The 18816-nt window shown below is 49.9% G+C and overlaps 1 protein-coding gene across 2 annotated transcripts in view; it reads left to right on the top strand.

Annotated features, from left to right (window-relative positions):
* Window positions 1-14614: 14614 nt before the first annotated feature.
* The window catches only part of SUSD4 (sushi domain containing 4), a 105227-nt gene continuing 101025 nt past the window's right edge, over window positions 14615-18816 (top strand). For both annotated transcript variants that reach the window (XM_057507794.1, XM_057507793.1), the window contains exons 1-2: window positions 14615-14847; window positions 15332-15502. In XM_057507794.1, the coding sequence (XP_057363777.1) occupies window positions 15367-15502 (136 nt within the window). In that variant the 5' untranslated portion in view covers window positions 14615-14847; window positions 15332-15366. The remainder of the gene's footprint in view (window positions 14848-15331; window positions 15503-18816) is intronic.

Genomic DNA, 18816 nt, shown 5'->3' with positions numbered 1-18816 from the left:
TTAGCCATAAGGGAAGTCCATTTGGCTTGTTCATAAGGGAAGGTTTCACACAGGATGATGTAGGCACTCAACCTGGGAGGGTCTTGCCAGGCAGCAGAAGCTGCACAGCCACAGTGTGCGACTCAGAAATGCTGGCTCATTGGGGGTCATGCGTGTCTTGTGAGCAGGGGCTCAGGGAGTGTGTGCAGTGGAGTGACAGGAGATGGCCCAGGAAGGTAGCAGGGCCCAGGTTCCACAGGCCTTGTATGGCAGGCCAAGGAGCACAGTCTTCATCCCAGGAGCAGATTTGCTGCTCCAGAGAGCTCCTGGATTCCTTGCAGCTGCTGTGGGCCCCAGGGGGGTGGGACCGGAGGTCTTTAGGGCCACTCTGAGATGTCTGTGCCTGCTCTAACCCTGCCCTTCTGTCCCCAGAGCAGCTCAGATTTTATATGTTTTATATCCTGGGGCCCCTAGTCACATCTCACTGAAAAAAATTTGGGGTTCTGCTTATAAAAAGAGTTGAGATTCACTGAGTAGACAACAGTGAGGAATGAGTAAAAGTCTTAATACCAAAAAAGTGACCTGATTGGGTCTATATTTACAAGTGTGCCCTGGCAGCAGTGTGTAAAATAAGCTGGGGAGGGAGACTGGAGACAGGAGGCCAGCTGGGAGTTTGGCTCAGTAATCCAGGAAAGCAAGACAGATGCAGAAACCCAGACAGTGGCAGGGGCCAGGACTGGATGGATTCAGGGATAGTTCAGAGGCTGAGGGACCATGGCTGAAGGTGGACTCCATCTGGTGAAACAGGGTTTCTCACCTGGGTGCTTGGAGAGTTGGGGAGCCACACTGACAAGAGGTCCCAGCCTAGGTGACCTTGAAAGTGGTGATCTTGGAATGAAAGTCATACTAACAAGGGAACCCCACATGGAACAGCAAACAGGATGTGTGGAAGGGACAGACACAAGTGGGGAGAAAACCTTTTCCTCAGGGGGCCTGGTGAGCAGACCCCAGACTGGGCACCCGGCAGCCTCACCTGCACCTTTAGCATCTGATTAAGAGCTGGGACGCTGCATCAGCCCTTTCACGCTGCAGATGAAAGAGATGTTTTGCAAATGTTAAGCTGCCAAGCACCCCTTGTTACTAAGAACAGTCAGCTATCCCACAGTACCAGTCTCTGTAGACACAACGGGACCAGGCAGACTCATTAAGGATGCCAGACCCACCAAACAGTACCGCAATCTATAGGTGAGCGCCCAGGGCAGGCAGTAAATGAAAGACTTGTGTTACGCAGGACTAAGAATCAAACGGTGGCCTATAAATTTCTTTTCTTTTTAAAGAAAATAGATAAGAGCGGAAGTATAACAGTCATTTCCCCACAATGCAAATATCCCGTGTGTATGAGAGCCTGCGAGTGTACGGTGGGGCGGACACACGTGAGCGAGCACCTGTGGAGAGCCGCTCTGCGTGTGTCTGTGGACCTACCGCGGAGGCACCTGGTGCCCTTCCCGAGACAGGAGTGAAAGGGAAACTGTGGCTTAGGTCGAGCCGCGGCGGGAACCCGGGCTCTGTTCCCATCCTCCACACCGGGTGGCCTCTGAGCTAGTGCTGCACAATGACCGCCAGAGAAAATCAATGTGGACATGGAGGCAGGAAAGGATTTTAAGCCTTTCTAGTGTTGCTGCATATCAGGATTTTGATATTTTTCACATTTGTAACCTTAATGCAGCTAAAAGTAGAAGATGGTAATTCTCCGATTCTTACAAAAAAAAGGAAGGACTCAAGTGAAATACTTTTGGAGCTGAAAGTGAGTCCACTTCTGCAGGGAGACAACAGGACAGTGCTGGGGCAGTTAGATTGACACAGAGGCACAAAATGGTACAAAAGCCTTATTTACTTTTGAAATTTTATCACCAATACACTGTAAAACATTAGCATAGGAAGAGGTTTCTTAGTGGAAACTTGGGAAAATAGCTGCACTCAATAACTTATTCAACTTGGAGTTGCATCTTCATCCCAACATAACAAAGAGATCATATTGAATATATTTTTTAAAGAGTGTGATTTGTTGAACCTTTAAAAAAAAGTGCATTTTTAGAAGTTCTGGTTGTTTTGTTTTCCTGCTTTGCTAAAATTGAGCCTAGAGATTTAGCTTCAGAGGAAATTTTCTTTTCAGAAGGGTCTAAGTGAGGGAAGCTGCCCTTCAATGGAAGTCTGGTGATGGGTGGTCTGCTGTGTCCCCAACTGTGAGACCACCATGCCTGAACACTGAGAACCCTTTGCTGATGTCATCAGTGGGCCAGGCACCCTCACTAAAATTCCAGCCTCTGCACCTGCAAGTTCATAGTACTACAGAGGGATTTCCAGCGGGCAGCTCAGGGTCCCTGTCCCTCTGAGTCATCCACACATGGCACTGGATGACCAGCCATGTGGTTCTCTGTGCTCAGCAACCACCTCCGTCTGCAGGAGCTGTACAGTGTGCCTTTGCCTGCCTGTCTGGGCCTCTGCTCAGTCACAGTTCTGGGCAAAGCCATGGACTGACCTTCCTGTGTGTAGAATGGTGCGCCTTCTTCAGGTCTCCCTCCACAGGATGCCTCCGCTGGCCTACTGTGCAGATGAATCCCCCACCACACACTCTGCAGCCCCTCTCATGGTGTGTCCACTGTAAGCCCCCGAGAGAAGGACATATCTGCTTTTGTTCCTAGCACTGGCTAATGTGGCTCCTGTGCCTGGAGTGCTGCCTGGCACGTTGTAGGCAATTGGCAAGTATTTACTGATAAACGGAACAAATGGTTGGCTGCACCTGAAATTCTGTGTCTAACCACAGCTGCATCCGCACAGTTGGGCATCAGGCCTTCATCTGTGGGCACGTACCTACTGGAGGGGTGACTCTGATCTTCCCATCAGTCTCCAGCTCCTGGCTTGGTGCACTCTCTTTGTTCCTGTACTCAAGCCCCCACATTTTAGGCAAGGTCACAGACAACAAAAGCAAACTTTCTCAATGTCCCCTTCCCCTAGACCTTCACTCATTTGCTTCTTCCCATTCTGATTCTGCAGAAATTGTCCCTGTCCCATGCCGAGGCCAGCCCCCATGCTCTCATTCTGCTGCACCCTCCTCCCAGGGCCCCTGCTTTCTCTTGCGTCTCCTCCCTCCATTCCCTTCTCTCTTTCTCTCTCTCTCTCTCTCACCAGGGACTCCTTCCTCTCACCTTACAGCCATCTTCCAAATCTACTGACCCTTGGTGGCTTGGTAGCTGCAGAGCAGCGCTGTCAGGTAGAACTTTGTGGGTGAGGGAAGTGCCCTTTGTCCTATCCCACAAGCCACATATGGCTACTGAGCACTTTAATGTGGCTAGTGTGACTGAAGAAATGGGTTTTTAATTTCATTTAATTTTAATTAATTACATTTAAATGAAAGTAGGCACAGGTGGCTAGGGCCCCCACATTGGACAGAGCAGTGACATTGCCAAGGCTAAAATAAAGGTAGGGGTACCTCCTAGCTATATGGCCTTGGGCAAACTACCTAAGTTCTTAAAGTGCTGACCGTTTTCACCTAAAACTGTAACAGCAGCCTAAAGTGGCATTGCCATAAATGAGATTACTGCGACGCCACATTAGCGCAAAGTGTGCGCATCCTCACTGTTACCATCTTCATGGATACCCAGTCTATTCAGATTGCTTTTTCAAACTTCAGGTCAAGATACTAATGACACACAAAGTCAGCTTAGTGATCTCAACTGGCATTTTTTTTAAAGAAATAGGCTGCAGTGGAATGGGAAGCAGAGGTTCTTTTCATGCGGTGGATACAGATACAGATTCAGGAAGCATTTGTTTCTAGATCTGAGTGCATTGTGCACCAGGCAGTGAAGTAAATGCGGTTTTTACCATGAGTTGCATAAGGAGATAAATGTTTCTTGAGGAGTGTTTCTTTAGAGTTGAAAAGGCTGTGGTTGATGGCCTGAAAGCCCAGTGCTGCACCCCTTCTCAGCCTCGGGTTGATTGCTGTCCCCATTTAGCCTGAGGGCCACCTTCTGTCTGGCTCTTTCCTCTGTTTACACTTTCTCTTTCCCACCCATGTTTCTCTGAGGGCCACTTGCTTCAAAATAACTCCAGGAGCATGAGGACATGGGTAATCAGCCTCTAAGATGTGCCCCCCCCTTAATTTTGTCTGTCACCCTGTGAAGCCTCAGGATTTTGCAGAAATGGCAAGTGGGACTTCTAAGGTGGGATCAAAAAGATGTAGGGGTCTTGTTCCTGCTCTCTTGGGTCACCCGCTCTGGGGAAGTGGCTGCTGCAGGATGAGGACACCCATCTTGGAATCAAAGCCTGCAGCCTCAGGTGAGTTGTCAGATGTCTTGAAGTCTGGCTGACAGTTTGACTGCAGCTCCAAGAGAGACCCTGATGGGGACTACCAGCTAAGTGGTTCCCAGATTCCTGGTTCACAGAGAACATGACGTCAAAAGTGCTGCTGCTTTAAGATGCTGAGCTTCAGGGTACTTCGTTGAGCATCAGTAGATGACAAAGAGAGCATGCTCCTGTTGTGGGTTCTAGCCCCCACCCCAGGCCTACTAGATTTAGTCCTCTCGGGAGGGAACTGGATCTGAATGGATATCTCTGGGTGATTTGGTCACCCTCTGTCATTCGAGAACCTCTACCCTTTCTCTCACGGACTGCCCCCCTTCCTTCCCCATGGTTCTGCCCAGAGTCTCTCTGCTGACGCACACTCCCCAGTGGGAGCACCTGTTCTGTGCCTTTTAGGGATGCCCTGGAGCAGCCCGTGGGCCCACCTCACCCATCAGCCCCTAGAAAGCTCCTAAGCCCCCTAATTTCCAGCCACCTGCTGGCTCTCTCCAAATGGATCTGCCTCCAGCAGCTCAAATTCAACAGTGAATTCATAAGCACTCTCACAAAACCTCCATTTCATTTGTGTTCCCTGTTTTTGTTAGTGGTACATAGCTTAGTCTCCTAGGCTCTAAATCTTGATACCATCTTTGCAGCCTGGGCTCAGAAATCAGGAATCCCCCTCTTCAGAGCCTCCCATGGCAGTTGCCACGCTCTTGTTTGTCACCTCTTACCTGGCCTGATGGGGTGGGTGCCCCACTGTCTTCTCATTCTACTCTTTCCCTGCATCTTCTGACCAACTTTAATGCTTCCTAAAATGCTAATGTCTGAAAGGGCCGATGAGGGTACTTCCTCACTCAGAGTGCTTTGATGGATCTCACTGTCTTTTGAATGAAGTTTAAACTCCTTGGTCTCTATTGGAAAACTGCTCATAGTGTGATCCTACCAGGACATCCCATTTTTGTTGCTAACAGTCATCCCCTAACCCAACCCTAAACACACACCCTCTCTAAGTACAAGGAGTTATCCCTAATCTCCCAAACATACCTTCAAGTTGTCAGTATCTTTTCTCATGCTATTATATGACCCCTGTAGAATTAAAGTCCTCTGTTGAGAATTTAAAAAACCCATAAAATAAAGCCCACCAATTTACTTGTGACACAACCTGCAATGGTAGCTGTAGTCCACTTCTGCTGTCTCATACCCCATACCCCAAACCAGGTGGGAGAAGATGGGGTGAGGGAGTGGATATAAGCCCCACTGAGATTCTGGATACTTTGTTGACTTGGAATAATGGACATGAACAAGAGTTTTCAACTTCTGGTCAGTCTTCACCTGCTTTAGCTCTGCTGGCTGTGCTTCTGTGAAAGGACACCCTCATTCCTTCATTGAGCCAGTAAGCATATATTAGCCTTGACATCATGGTGAACATAAAGATTAAGACCTAGTTCTGCTCTTTGTCAACTTATATATAGCTGGTAAACATCAGCAGTTGGCAGAAGATACTAAACTATCAGTGGACTTCACAGGTGAAGGCAGTCACTTGTTAGTTGGAAGGGTGGGAGTAGGTAAGTCCTGTCTCCTGCCATTGAATGCATACTGCAGGAGGACAGCCATCCTCCATCTGTTCCATTCTGTGTTTCTAGAACCTAGAGCAGCATCTTGTATAGAGTGGGACTCCATCCATCCTTGTGGAATGAATAGGTGACTGAATAAAATATTCTGTGTATCACAACTGGTGGTTGAGGTTTGTAACTGTGAGCTGGGTTTGTCCTGCAGGCTGGGACAGGGTCTGTGTGGGTCTGTGGGTTTGCAAGCTGGATGGGGGTCTCTGTGGGTTTGCAGGCTGGGATGGGGTGTCTATGTGGTGTATTTGTGGATTTGTAGAGTGTGATGGTCTATGTGTATTTTTATGAATTTGCATTGTGTTCAGCAAATCTCAGGCACTCAGCCAAAGCTGGATGAACATGGTAATTCTGTAGTGAGATTTGTTTTCTTCCCACCCCTTTCTTTGGTCATTAAGTATTTGCCTTTCAGAAGAAACTATTCATGCCAAGCAGGTGGTGGTTTTAAAGATGAGAGTCTTTACGAGACCTGGAATAAAAGGCAAGGTGATAGAAGATGAGATGAAGTAAAAGGTGAGGAAAATAACATTTTGATGTAATTAATTAATGAAAGTGTTTCTGAAAAGACAGGTTTACCTGTACCCGGTGGTCAACTGAAATGAAAAATTTGACTATAGGTGGTGACATTGTTAAAACATCTCATTAGCACCACTTGTTTGATTTAACCCAAGAACCAAATATTGTTATATAGAGGTCAAGCTTAAAGTCATTGAGAATTTATCCAATTCAGAATTAAGTAAAAAGGCTAACAGCCCAGAAAATATTTCTGCTGCTGTCCTTTTTTTCCTCCGGTGACCTTAATTTAACTGACTGAAATTACATTCTGAGTATCAGATACTTATGCGAGGCTGTGAAGTGGCAGCTATCTATGCATATGGAAATTACAGGAGGCTTGTTTTAGTGAGAAGTCCACTGGATACAGAATTAATTGCTGGGGAAAGAATCAAAAACAGAAGAACGTGATGGTCCTTGCCCTGAAGGGGCTGACCATGCAAGTGGAGGGAAACAGATGAAGAAAGCAGACAAAAGGCAAAGACATATGTGAGGTCAGATTAATTTATGGCCTTTTCATAGAAGCTGCTCACTGCCCAGTGAAACCTGAGCTTTCCTTCTCTTCCAGAAAGTTCTCCCCAGGACTACATTTCCCAGCTCCCTCTATGTCTATATGATACCATGTGACTAGTTGTCCATGTGCCCTTGTTCTGGCCAGTGGGATGTGGGAAAACATGTGGTCCTGGCCCATATGTAACTCACCCTTCTGGATGGGTGATTTTTTTATTGTGCTGCCCTGACCCAGTTCTGAGGCACTGTCTCGAGGCTGGCCAGTCTGCTTCCTGAACAGTGGATTAACTCCACATCCCAGCTGCTTTCCCTGTTGGGCACTAACATTGCCAGTCCACAATACACATGCCCTAATTGCCCCAGGGCCATGTATCAGACAACTAGGCATAGTCCCAGAGCCCTCCTAAATTAAATTAGCCAGCCTATGAACTTGCTAACCCCATCCCACTGGCCACAGGTAAGCTGCCCCAAGAACTGCAGCTTGCAGTTACCCTGTCTCAGGGCACAACCCTTGTGTGGACTTGCCTGACAAACTTCTGTTTGGAGCTCTAAGTAGCAAAGAATTCTGCCTTTCATCTACCTGAGTGTCACTGCATGGGGTCTGTCTTGCCAATGGGTTTCAGCCCCAGGCAAATTTGATATGAATTCAGTGTGACCAAAGACATTGACAGCAAAATGTTCTTGGGGTGAAAGGGTTATACCCAACCTTATTTCCAGGTGTCAGGTCAGTCACTAGAATCCTGTTCACTCAGAGCGAGTCTGCATGCAGCAAGCTGGTCTCTGCCTCTGGGTCCCTCTGTCTGCACAGCTGTCCTCTGGGCTTCTCTGCCTGCACAGTCGTCCCACACAGCTGTCCTCTGGGCCTCTCTGCATAGTCATCCCTCACAGCCGTCCTCTGGGCCTCTGTTCTTGGCACTGCCACCACTCCAGCCTCTGCTCTGCTCTCCTGAAGCCTTGCAGTCATGCCACTGTGTCGCAGCCCAGAGCACTGGGCAGAGCTCTTTATATAGAGTCCACAGCCATGTATTGCCCGCAGGGGTGCAGTGAGCTAGTCAACCAGGGTCAGGTGAGAATCCTGGCCACAGGGACTCTCATTTTATCCACAGGGTCCCATCAAGAAGTCTTGAAAAGAGCTGAAATGGCAAAGCCCAGAGGCATTGAGGATGGTGAAGCTGCTTTCTGCCTGGGCTCCTGGTAACAGCTGTGCAGACTTCCTCCAACCCCACTCCACCCACGGAGCATCACCCTGAAAGAGAATGAGACTCCTGTCAGGTGGCAGCCATTGCTCATCTAGGCTTTTCTGTAAGGCAGTCTAGCCTACTCTAATTATTACAGAAAACAACAGCCATTGCTAAGGATATAGTGTGGGATGAGGAAGCATTCAGAGAGAGATGGGGGGCCGCCATCCCAGCAACCCTTGCAAGGGTGGGAGTTGTGGAGAGGGCCCAGGTTGGTGGCTTAGCCTTGACTGAGCGTCCTGCCCTGCCCTTTCCAAGGGAAAGCCTTCCATCAAAGGACATCTTAGATATTCAGATCTCCATCAACTGTATTTTTAAAAAATGCCATCTGTACGTGGTATTCTCAAAGTTAACTCCTTGTCATTAAGCTCTGAGTATGTTCCTATCTTTTCCCTTTCTATGTTTATCTTTTTCTGTTCTACCTTTTTTTGTACATTTCAAATGAATCTTTAATCACCTAAACATTATGTAATGGTCTGTGCACCAAACAATATCAATAAGTATATTAAATTTAATAATGAAAATAAAACTCACAGAGATGAAACAAAGTAGTGCCCAGTCTTCCCCAACATTCCATCTGCAGCCAGTGTAGCCCCTCATACCCTTCCCCCCATCATTTCAGACTCTTTTCTTTTGTGTTCACATTAATTCATAGGAAATCTATGGTATTGTTTTTCCATGTTATATCCTACTGTATATTTTGTTCCAAAATTGCTTCTTTCACTCGACACAATGCTCCATGGAGTTCTTCAGGTTCCTGCATGGAAATCTGATTTGCACCTAATAGCGTGTTCCTTAGTGTGACTGTCTAGCCTGAGGGTTTCAGCCCTGGGCAAGTTCACTCTGGATTCAGGAGACCGAATAAAAATGGAGTGTGAGGGGTAAAGGGGTTTATACCAAGCTTTATTCTCCCAGAGGCAGGTTGATTGCTGGAATCATGTCTGCCTCTGGAGCAGTCTGCATGCAGCAAACTCATCTCTGTCTCTGCCTCCAGGAAGAGCACTGGGACGAGTTCTTTATATAGTAACACTAACAATAATGGCTCATTGTCAACAGATGTGGAAGCATTAGCCTAGCAGCAGGCCAATTACATCATCAAGTAGATTAGGGTCAGGTGAGGATCCTGGCCATAGGCACTTTGAGTTCCCCTCAGTGACTATACCAGTTTATTTAGCAATTCCATTCTTCAGGTCATTTCCAGTTCCCACAGTTACAAAAGTGCAGTGAATAGTTTTGGATTGCTTCCCAGAGCACCTACAGGTGCCAGGTCTGCCTCAGGTGCCTCTCAGGTGTAATCTAATAGAATCCCCCAGCAGTTTATAAGGTGAGTGCTGACACCTTCGTATAGTGGATGAAGTGTTTACAGCAAATGCACCAGGGCTCCATAGGCAACAAGCCTGGTGTGACTACAGGGTCAGTTACATCCCTCTGTGGGGCCAGCTTATTTTAAGGGCACCAGGCTTGGTTGTTATCAGGAATATATGCAGACATGAAAAGAACTGTCATGAAGGAAGGATTCTGTCTTACCAATGGGTTTCAGCCCCGGGCAAGTTCACTATGGAGTCAATGTGACCAAAGAAAATGACAGTAAAATGTTCTTGGGGTGAAAGGGTTATACTCAACTTTATTTCCATGGTGGCAGGTCAATCACTAAAATCTTGTTCACTCAGAGTGAGTCTGTATGCAGCAAGCCAGTCTCTGCCTCTGGGCCTCTCTGCCTGCACAGTCGACCTGCACAGCCGTCCTCTAGGCCTCTGTCCTCGGTGTTGCCACCACTACACCCTCTGCTCTGCTTTCCTGCAGCCTTGCAGCTGTGCCCACCATGTCATGCAGACCACTGGGCAAAGCTCTTTATAGAGAGTCAATAGTAATGTACTGCCCACACATGTGTAGTGAGCTAGCTAACCAGGGCCAGGTGAGAATCCTGGCCACAGGAACTTTCATTTTTTCCACAGATTCCTTACTCTTATTACAGTTCCCTAGAAATGGGGGCCACATGAGTCCCATGGGGCCACATGGAAGCACCCGGGCTGGCAGGAGGCAGAGGGAATGAAGGTGAGGGAGGAGAATGTGGGCAAGAGGAAAGAATGGCTGAGTGTCTTGCCAGTGCATTTCAGCCCTGGGCAAGTTTGCTATGGATTCAATGTGACCAAAGAAATTGACAGTAAAACTTCTTGGGGTGAAAGGGTTATACCCAACCTTATTTCCAGGTGGCAGGTCAATCACTAGAATCCCACTCACTCAGAGCGAGTCTGCATGCAGCAAGCCAGCCTCTGCCTCTGGGCCCCTCTGCCTGCACAGCCATCCTCTGGGCCTCTCTGCACAGTCGTCCCGCAGAGCTGTCTTCTGGGCTTCTGTCCTCGGCGCTACCACCACTCCAGCCTCTGTTCTGCTCTCCTGCAGCCTTGCAGCCCTGTCACCATGTCATGCCCAGAGCACTGGGTGGAGCTTTTTATATAGAGTCAAACTGCCCACAGGTGTCAACCAGGGCCAGATGAGAATCCTGGCCACAGGAACTCTCATTTTATCCACACTGAGTAGGATAAACAGGCTTAGAACAGGCTAGTTTGAATAATTCCAGGGGCCTCTGCAGCGCAGGCTGTCCCTTGATATCTGGTACCTGGCCCTGGGCTGACTAGGAGTAGTGGCCCAGAGAGTAAGAGCCCATAAAAGAGATGGTGGGGTGTTTGGTCCTGGTTTTATTGTCTACTGATTGGTGGGGTGGGCTGGTCTCTCCAGGATCAGCAAGCCTGAGAACATCAAAAAAAGGAAAATGAAGTCATAGTTCATACATAGCAATTTACATCCCACTGGCAGAATTTGGGAATTCCCTTTCCCTGTGTCATCACCAAACACTTGATGTTATCAGACTTAGATCTGTCCATTTGATGGGTGACAACAGGGTTGTTTTTACTGGCATTTTTCAGTTAATTTCTGGTGTTGAGTACTTTGCACATACACATGGGCCATTCCTGGCTTCCCTTTCCAATCTCCCACTCCTCCAGTCTTCTCTCTGTTTTATACAAACCAACCCTCCAAATGCCTGTCTAAGCCCTTCTTCATTGGCCCAGGTACTTCTCAGAAGTTCTACTTCTTGGCTAACTTGCTTTGTAAATTCTGTCCTTGGTCTCTGTCCCCACTCCTCTCTCCTGGTCTTTGTACAGGCTGTTCCTGTGTCCAAGAATCTCCTGCCCTTCTCTCCCCTCCCTCGCCCCTGCACACACACACACACACACACACACACACACACACACACACACACACACACACACACCTCATAGGACATAGAGATCACCTCTGGGATCCTCCTGCAGGGCAGCCCATGTGCTTTCCCATCGGCATTTAACCCGTGACGCTAACTGTAGATAGTTACAAACCTGTTGAAGACGAACATTGTGTCTTCTTTACTTTTGTGTCTTCCATGTGTCTTCCATATAATAGACAATGATTCTAAGGCATCGGGTATCCACTAATACACTTGGATGGGAAATGGGTGAGTGGCTGAATGAGCACATTGCCCCATTCCTGACCCCAGCTCCTGAGGCTGTGTTCTACCTAAACATGTAATCCCTCCAGGGCAGGGGTGGTGGGTAGATCAGATGCATTCAAATATCGCATCCAGTGCAATGCTGGGCTGATGTTCTGGCATGTTCTGAGCTCATTACATGCATTGTGGGGGACTGTTTCCTTGGATGTGCAGGACTGAGGAAACCCAGAGAGGAGAGAGATCAACTGGCTCTAACCTCTGATTTTCAGTCAGAGAGATTGGTGGGGATGGTTTCCTTTCCTCCTAATAGTAATTAATTAACTCAGAAAATAATTCTGATTCCTCTACTGGTTCAGGCTCTATGCTCAGTCATAGATGGCCCAAAAAAATAAACTGTTCTTACCCCCACAGAATTGATTTGTTCAGAGGACGGGCCGGCAAGCGGCTCCCTGTAACAGTCTATAGTACTGGTGGTCACGGAGGGATGAATGGGAAGGTATGGCTGTGCTTCACAGAGGTGATGGTCAGGCCTTGAGGGTTGAGTCCCACCTTAGAAAACTACATGGCTTACTCCTCCACCTTCTTCAGGTGTTTACTTAAATGCCACTCCCCAGCAAAGGTTTCTCTGTTTACTTAATTAAAAAATTGCAACCTCTGTCCTGCGCAGGACCTGTGACAGACCACTAGTTTCCCTGGAGCCCTCCTGATCAGTCCCTTCTTTCTGGCTAGCTGGTTGCCCAATGAAAACTACATTTCCTAGCTTCCTGTGCAGCTAGGTACAGGGGACAGGCCTCAGGAGAAGCCAACCCTGCTGACACCTTGACCTTGGACCTCCAGCCTGAATAAATCTGTTAGATGTCTGTTTAAGGGCCCAATCTGTTGTTATGGCAGCTCGAGCAGACTCATACATGAGATAATGTAGAAAACTAGCAAAATGTTGTGCCACAGCTGCTCTCCAAATGTTTGTCTTCTTAAGTTGCCCGAGTAGAAGCAAATTACCTGAAATAACTTGCCTATCCTGTTGTATGTTGGTCAGAACCCATGGAGTGAAAGTAGAGTCCTTTCTGACAACAAACTTTGTTGGGGTGCATGGCCACTGAGAAACTGGGTCTCAGCCACAGAAAGGCTATATGGCTTGTAAAGTGTCTAGGAATTGTCACACTGTAAGCATTAACTAAATTTAACCCAGAGGGGGAGTATTCAAAGGGACATAAAGCTATCTACAAAAGGATGAAGTGCTGTGTTAAGAAGAGTAGTTTGGTTTAGTTGTGCAGGCTGGGGAAGGGACAGAACTGGTGAGTAAGTTTCAGGGAGGCAGATTTCAGCTCAGCACCTGAAAGGCTTTGGGGAGTCAGCTGGGGTCAAGTATAACAGGCTGCTCAAAATATTCAGTGAGACTGGAATATCACTTATTAGAACTGTCAGGAGGTTCAAACATAGATATGATGTTTGGACCAGATAAACTTGGCCAATCCTCTCAATCCCAGTATCCTCTGGGTAAATGGATTGTATTCCCCCTGAAGAACAGATGTCAATAGCACTTAGAAATATGCTTCTTTTGACTGTAAGAACATGTGCAGGGTCAAGAAATATTTTGAGCTTTGTTGATGTGATGATATGAGAAAAGCTTTAGGAAATTTACTGAGAAAAAAATTAGATGAATATTTAAACTGCAGAGGTCAATTACAGGATCTTGGAAATATGGAAGGACGCCCAACTAAGACTTTAGACTCCTGAGTACAAGCCTTAGCAGAAATGAACTTGGGCTACTCAAAATGTTAAACTTATTCTGTGCAAAGCTGCCATCTCGATTTTACAAAGCAAAAAATAAAGAATAAATAAATAAAAACCCTAAGCTTGATTTATCCAATAAAAGTTAATGTGTCCTGAGTCTTAAAATTACTCCCAGTAAAAGTCAACACAGTAAAAGCTGTAATTTCCCAACCACCATCCGTTGTGAGATTTTGGGGGAAAAGGATGATTTTGTGGCGGTATCAGAAACACGGTTTTCATAGCTACAAATTGCTACAGAATAATGGGGTGTCCTTGGTTCTAAGGTGCTGCTTGCAGCCCCACCTCAAGTTCCACTCCTTATCCACGGCTTTGGTGCCAGGCTGGCCGATCTACGGAAGGGGCTGCAGGGGCCCGCACAAACAGGGCGCGCCCTCCGTCTCCCGGGTTCCGAGCCACCCCCTTCCTCATCTTCTGCAGAGGTCGCGATCACCTACCCCCCCCCACCTTGTTCTCCACCCCAAGAAAGTCCCCAGTGCCAAGGTTCCAAGGGGCCTATGCGTCTCCAAAACGGGCTGAGCGCCCACGCACACTCGCGGCTTGAGGAGAGCCCAAACCAAGGTCGCTGTGGCGGGCGCGAGGCTCTCGGCCGTCTCAGGTTGTCCTTCGTGCCCCAGGGGGACACGCAGAGCCTTGGCGGGGGAGGAGGGGGAACGCGGGAATATGGGTAAAAAATGAGACAATCGTCCCCCATTCCGCCCGACAAATGGTAGCGAGGTCTGGGGTGGGGGCAGGTCGGGCCGCACACTCTCTTCCACCGCCTTGGCGCCTCTGCAGCGGCCGCAGCCACCCGGGGACCGCACACCCGAGTGCTGTGGGCATCCGAAGCTTCGCGAGGCCGCGCTGCGCGCTGGGAGCACCGCTGGCCCCACCAGCCCGGCCTAGCGAACAACCCCGGCGGGCCCTGTCCAGCGCGGGGAAGGCACCCCGGGACGACTATGTGCGCGCGCGGGAGCGCGGCGCCTGGCGCCCCGACAGGTGCAGGCGCGCGGGCTTGCCATTGGTCGCGGGAGCGGCCCCTTCTCCATCGCCGTGCCCTCCCCGGCGCGCCCCCGCGCGCCCGCCCCGGCACCTCCCTCTCTCCGCGCCGCCGCTGCGCGCTCGCGGATCGGGGCAGCGCGCGCGGCGGGGCCGCTGTCCTCCCCAGCCCTGCACCCGTGCGCTCGGGGAGCCTGGGGAGGCCGAGCGCGAGCGGGGAAGCCGGGCGCCGGGCTTTGTCTCGCTCGCTGGCGCAGTAGCGGCGGCAGAGGTCGCGCCCAGATGCGGGTGAGCCTGGCGCGGGGCGGAGGCGGCGGAGGGAACCAGGCTGCACGCATGAGACACGCAGGTAAGACCGGGAGCCCGGGAGCGCGCGCAGGCCGCGGAGGGGACTGGGTGCCTAGGTCGGCTAACCAAGGGAGGACCGTTTTGAAAGCGCAGAGAAATCTCGCTGGGTACTGGCCGTTAGAACCCATCCCGATCCCGGGGAAGACCGACAAGTAGCTGGGGAGATGCGGTGCTACGCCGCGAGATTCCCCGGAATGGGAGGTACAGGCCCAAGGAAAAGTGTTTTTCAGCCCCGAGGCGCTGGAAAGCTCCAGACTTTCCGTGGTCGCCCGAGTCCCGGTGCGCGTTCCCGGCCGCCCTCCTTCCGCCACCTCTCCCCGCGGCTACTGCTCCGGGCGTCGCGCCGGCCGTTGTCTCGCCGGTGGAGGCCGGGGGCCGCGCGGGGGCGGGTGGGCCGGGGATCCGAGGCCGGGCCCCGGGGTACAGCGCGGCGGCGTGACCCGGAGCCCGTAGCCCGCGCACTGTGGTGTCGCTCCCGCTCGCAGACTCTCTCACGCCCGATGCTCTCTGCGGATGAAAGATGTATCATGGAATGAACCCGAGCCACGGACACGGAGTTCGAGAGCCGCCGCAGCCTCAGGCCCCGCAGAGACTACTGGCCGCGACCCTGTGGTTCCAGCTGGCGCTGTGCTTGGGCCCTGCGCAGCTCACGGGTGGTGAGTGACCTGCTGTGACTGGCCCAGCCTGCTGGGCGGGGACCCGAGGGGCCCGTGTCTAGCCGGGGAGATCCTGGAAAATTCCTCTGGGTCCTCCGCGGGCCCCACCGCATGTTCCTTCCGGAACCTCACGGGCGCGCAGCCAGCACCTCTGAAGGAAAGACGATGAGCCTGGCCCACTGTTCTCACTTGGTGGGGTGCATAAAAAAGCGGTGTATTTGTGGTTAACGTATGTTTGTGGACCTTTGACCCTCGTCTATGCCCTCAGCAGACAGAGGCGGGTTTCAGTCTCTGATTTAGGCGAGAGTTGCAGGAACCACCTTTGCGAATGTGACGGTCTGAACACGTGGCCATCCTGGCTGAGGACAGGGCTACTGGAAGTAAACTTTGTGGGAGGATGCCAAGGGATGCAGAAGCTTTGTGCAGGTGTGTTTCTGAAGGACTGCTTTGCTTATCCAGTTCTGGTTTATGGGGGTAAAGTCAGGTGCATTTGCACGAAGTGGAAGTTAGCTGAGCTGAAGCTGATGGCCTCCCTCAGGGTCGGTGGGGCGCTGGGCGAGGGGCTGCCTTTTGGTTGTGGTACAGGAAGACGGACGGAGTCCCTCTGAATTTCTGGGCCTGAGAGCTCTGCCTGCAGGGCCAACTGCTGCCTGCCAGCCTTCTGAGAGGGCTTGCTGGTGTGGGCACGGGGAGAGGACAGTCGTGTTTGTGTAGTTGAAATACTGTGAACATGTAAAAATATTATAATTGATGGAGAACAAGTACTGATTGATACAAATCATTTTAGTGTTTTAAAATATTGCTGTTTCAGAGAATTCGAAGGCGAAGATGGAAAAGAGGAGAAAAATTAGGCAGGGTTGGGGAGGTGAATAACACCTGGGCTTTGACACAGTCAGGCGTTTCCTCGGAGTTGGGAGATGCCCAGAGCCTCACGTGGCTTTCTGTGATGGGCTCATCCCTCAGAATGAGTGAGAAAACTCTTGCTTTGATTTTCCAGGGGATCTGGTTTTGGTTATGTTTTATTTAACAAGGGTAACTTTTCTGGGCGGCCCTTATTTTTTATAGAAATATCCCTGAGGCAGGTTTGCCCTTCATGGAAGACAATGGCAGGTGAGATGCCAGCCAGCCCCTGCGTGGCCTGCCGGGGGCCTGGGCATTAACCTGGTGGTGGATGGGGAAGCACCTGGCTGGGCCCTTCCTCCCCTCTTCTTTACCCTTGCTCCAGCTCTCACCTTTATTAGCTCCTTGTGTTTTTTCTCCCCTCTTGGGCCACTTTTCCCATGTAGAGGACAGGTTAGTCAGGGGTCATCTCGCCGGCCTTGGCTGTTCTCATGGGAGGTGAGGTCTGAGCACTGCCTAGCTTTGGAGGCTGTGTGGTTCTGTGTGCAGAGCACTCTCCTCAGGACCCAGTGCCCAGCACTGCCCTTGACTTACCCCTGAGGTTGTACAGTGGGAAGATGTCAAGCAAAAGATCCTCCCCCTTGGAGGGGAGGGCGAGAGCTGCCATCGCCTCGCAGGCTCAGGGCCCTTGCACTTTAGGTACTCTCACACTGCAGAAAGGCCAGCCACCAGCTGCATTTCATCTTCAACTGCAGCCGAGGGTGTGATTTATCATATCAGACTCCTTCTAAGAATGCACAGTTTGGGTGGAGAAGAATGGTGTAGATGTTCTATGGAGTTCTCAATACAGAGATTTCTTTCTTAGGACAGAAACTCACATGGAGGCTCCAAGATGGTAAAAAGAGCAAATTACCCTTAATTCTAGACCTGTGCTTCTAAAATTGTAATGTGCATCCGAATCGCCTAGTATCTTGCTAGAAGGCAGGTTCTGGCTCAGTTTATCTGGGGTGGGGCCTAAGAGTCTACATTTCCAACCAGCCCCCACATAATGCAGTTGGTACTGGTTCAAGGATCACACTTGATTAGCATTCCTTAAAATAAGTTGGTTCTGCTGGCAGACTTCCCGCCATCCACTCTCAGTGGCCAGATGCCTGCAGCCTATGGGGGGAAGGCTCACCAGTGCCACACCCTCCGTGTAGCCCTCACAGTGCTCTCTTTTTCCATCCACAAAAAAATTGCACATTTAATAACACTGTTCTGGAATGTGGATTTTCATTTTTGATTGCTTTCAATGGAAAAAGAACACCTCAGTAGCAAGATATTCTCAGCTATGAGAAAAACAGCATGTGCTCAATACAAGTATTACAGAAAGAACCTGAACTGGAAAGGGAGAAATGAAGAAAACAGTCAGGCGAAGGGAGAAAAGCAGCTCTATCCAAAACGAAACGTTTTGTCCTAGAAAGCCAGAGACTCAACTGAACTCTTTGAGTCCTAGGAGAGCTTTCATGAGCCTGGGTTTGCCTGTGGTGGTGACTTTTGGGTGTCTCTTTCCAGGGTGTCTTCTGTAAATGAGGAAGAGGGCCTTCATTTAGGGCCACAAAGACCCAGTGTCCTGAGAGGACTAACATCAAGCTTATAGGGAGACACAGAGTCCACTTTCCAGAAGCAGTGTGGAGCTCAGCTGCTTTTCCCTGCATCCCAGCCTGTTACTGGAGGCTTGTAAGGTGTCAGAGGGCTGCCTGGAACCGTCCACCAGGCTTGGCAGAAGAGAGCTGAGATTGGCTCTGTAGTTCCATCTTTGGAGGTGAACACATTAGCATATCCCCCTATTATCAGAGATGCATTCTCAACTCTGCACTTACTAAATGTTGATGGCAGTAGTGAGTGGGGCTAAGGCTGTACCATGATCTTCCATGATCTTCCCAGCTTTATTGAGTAAATGTCGAGTGCCCATACCCATCCTGTGCCAAGCCCTGTTGTGTATAATGTTCTTTTTACTTAGAAGAACCCTCTGTTACTCTTTATTTTTTTTGCCCAATGAAAAATTTCTCTTCAAAACTCAACTTTAATGTCATAATCCCATTCATATTTCTGGGCCACTGAGCCCCCTCACCTGGGTGCCACTGCACTAGATATAGCCTGTATACAACGTTGTCTCATCTGCTAGACCATAAGCTGCTGGAGGGCAAGAGCCTTGACTTTATTCATTGTCATGACTCAGGTACCCAGCACAGCATCTGACACCTGGAAGGTGCTCAGCTCATCTCGGTTGGCAGCCACCTCCACTGGGAGGTGGTTCAGGAGATTGGAGGAAGAACTGGGAAATGCTCTAGACAGGAGGTGGTGCTCAGGCTGGGACCCAAGACTAGAACACCTCCAGCAGAAACCCTGTGTGCAGAGGTGTGTGGGTGCTACCTGGTTGGACTGTTCAGAAGTGGGAGTAGTCTGGTTAACCTGGACATAGGATGGCTGCT

The sequence above is a fragment of the Manis pentadactyla genome, chromosome 9 (assembly GCF_030020395.1).
Source record: "Manis pentadactyla isolate mManPen7 chromosome 9, mManPen7.hap1, whole genome shotgun sequence".
Lineage (NCBI taxonomy): Eukaryota > Metazoa > Chordata > Mammalia > Pholidota > Manidae > Manis > Manis pentadactyla.
This window is presented reverse-complemented; position numbering and strand designations above follow the sequence as displayed.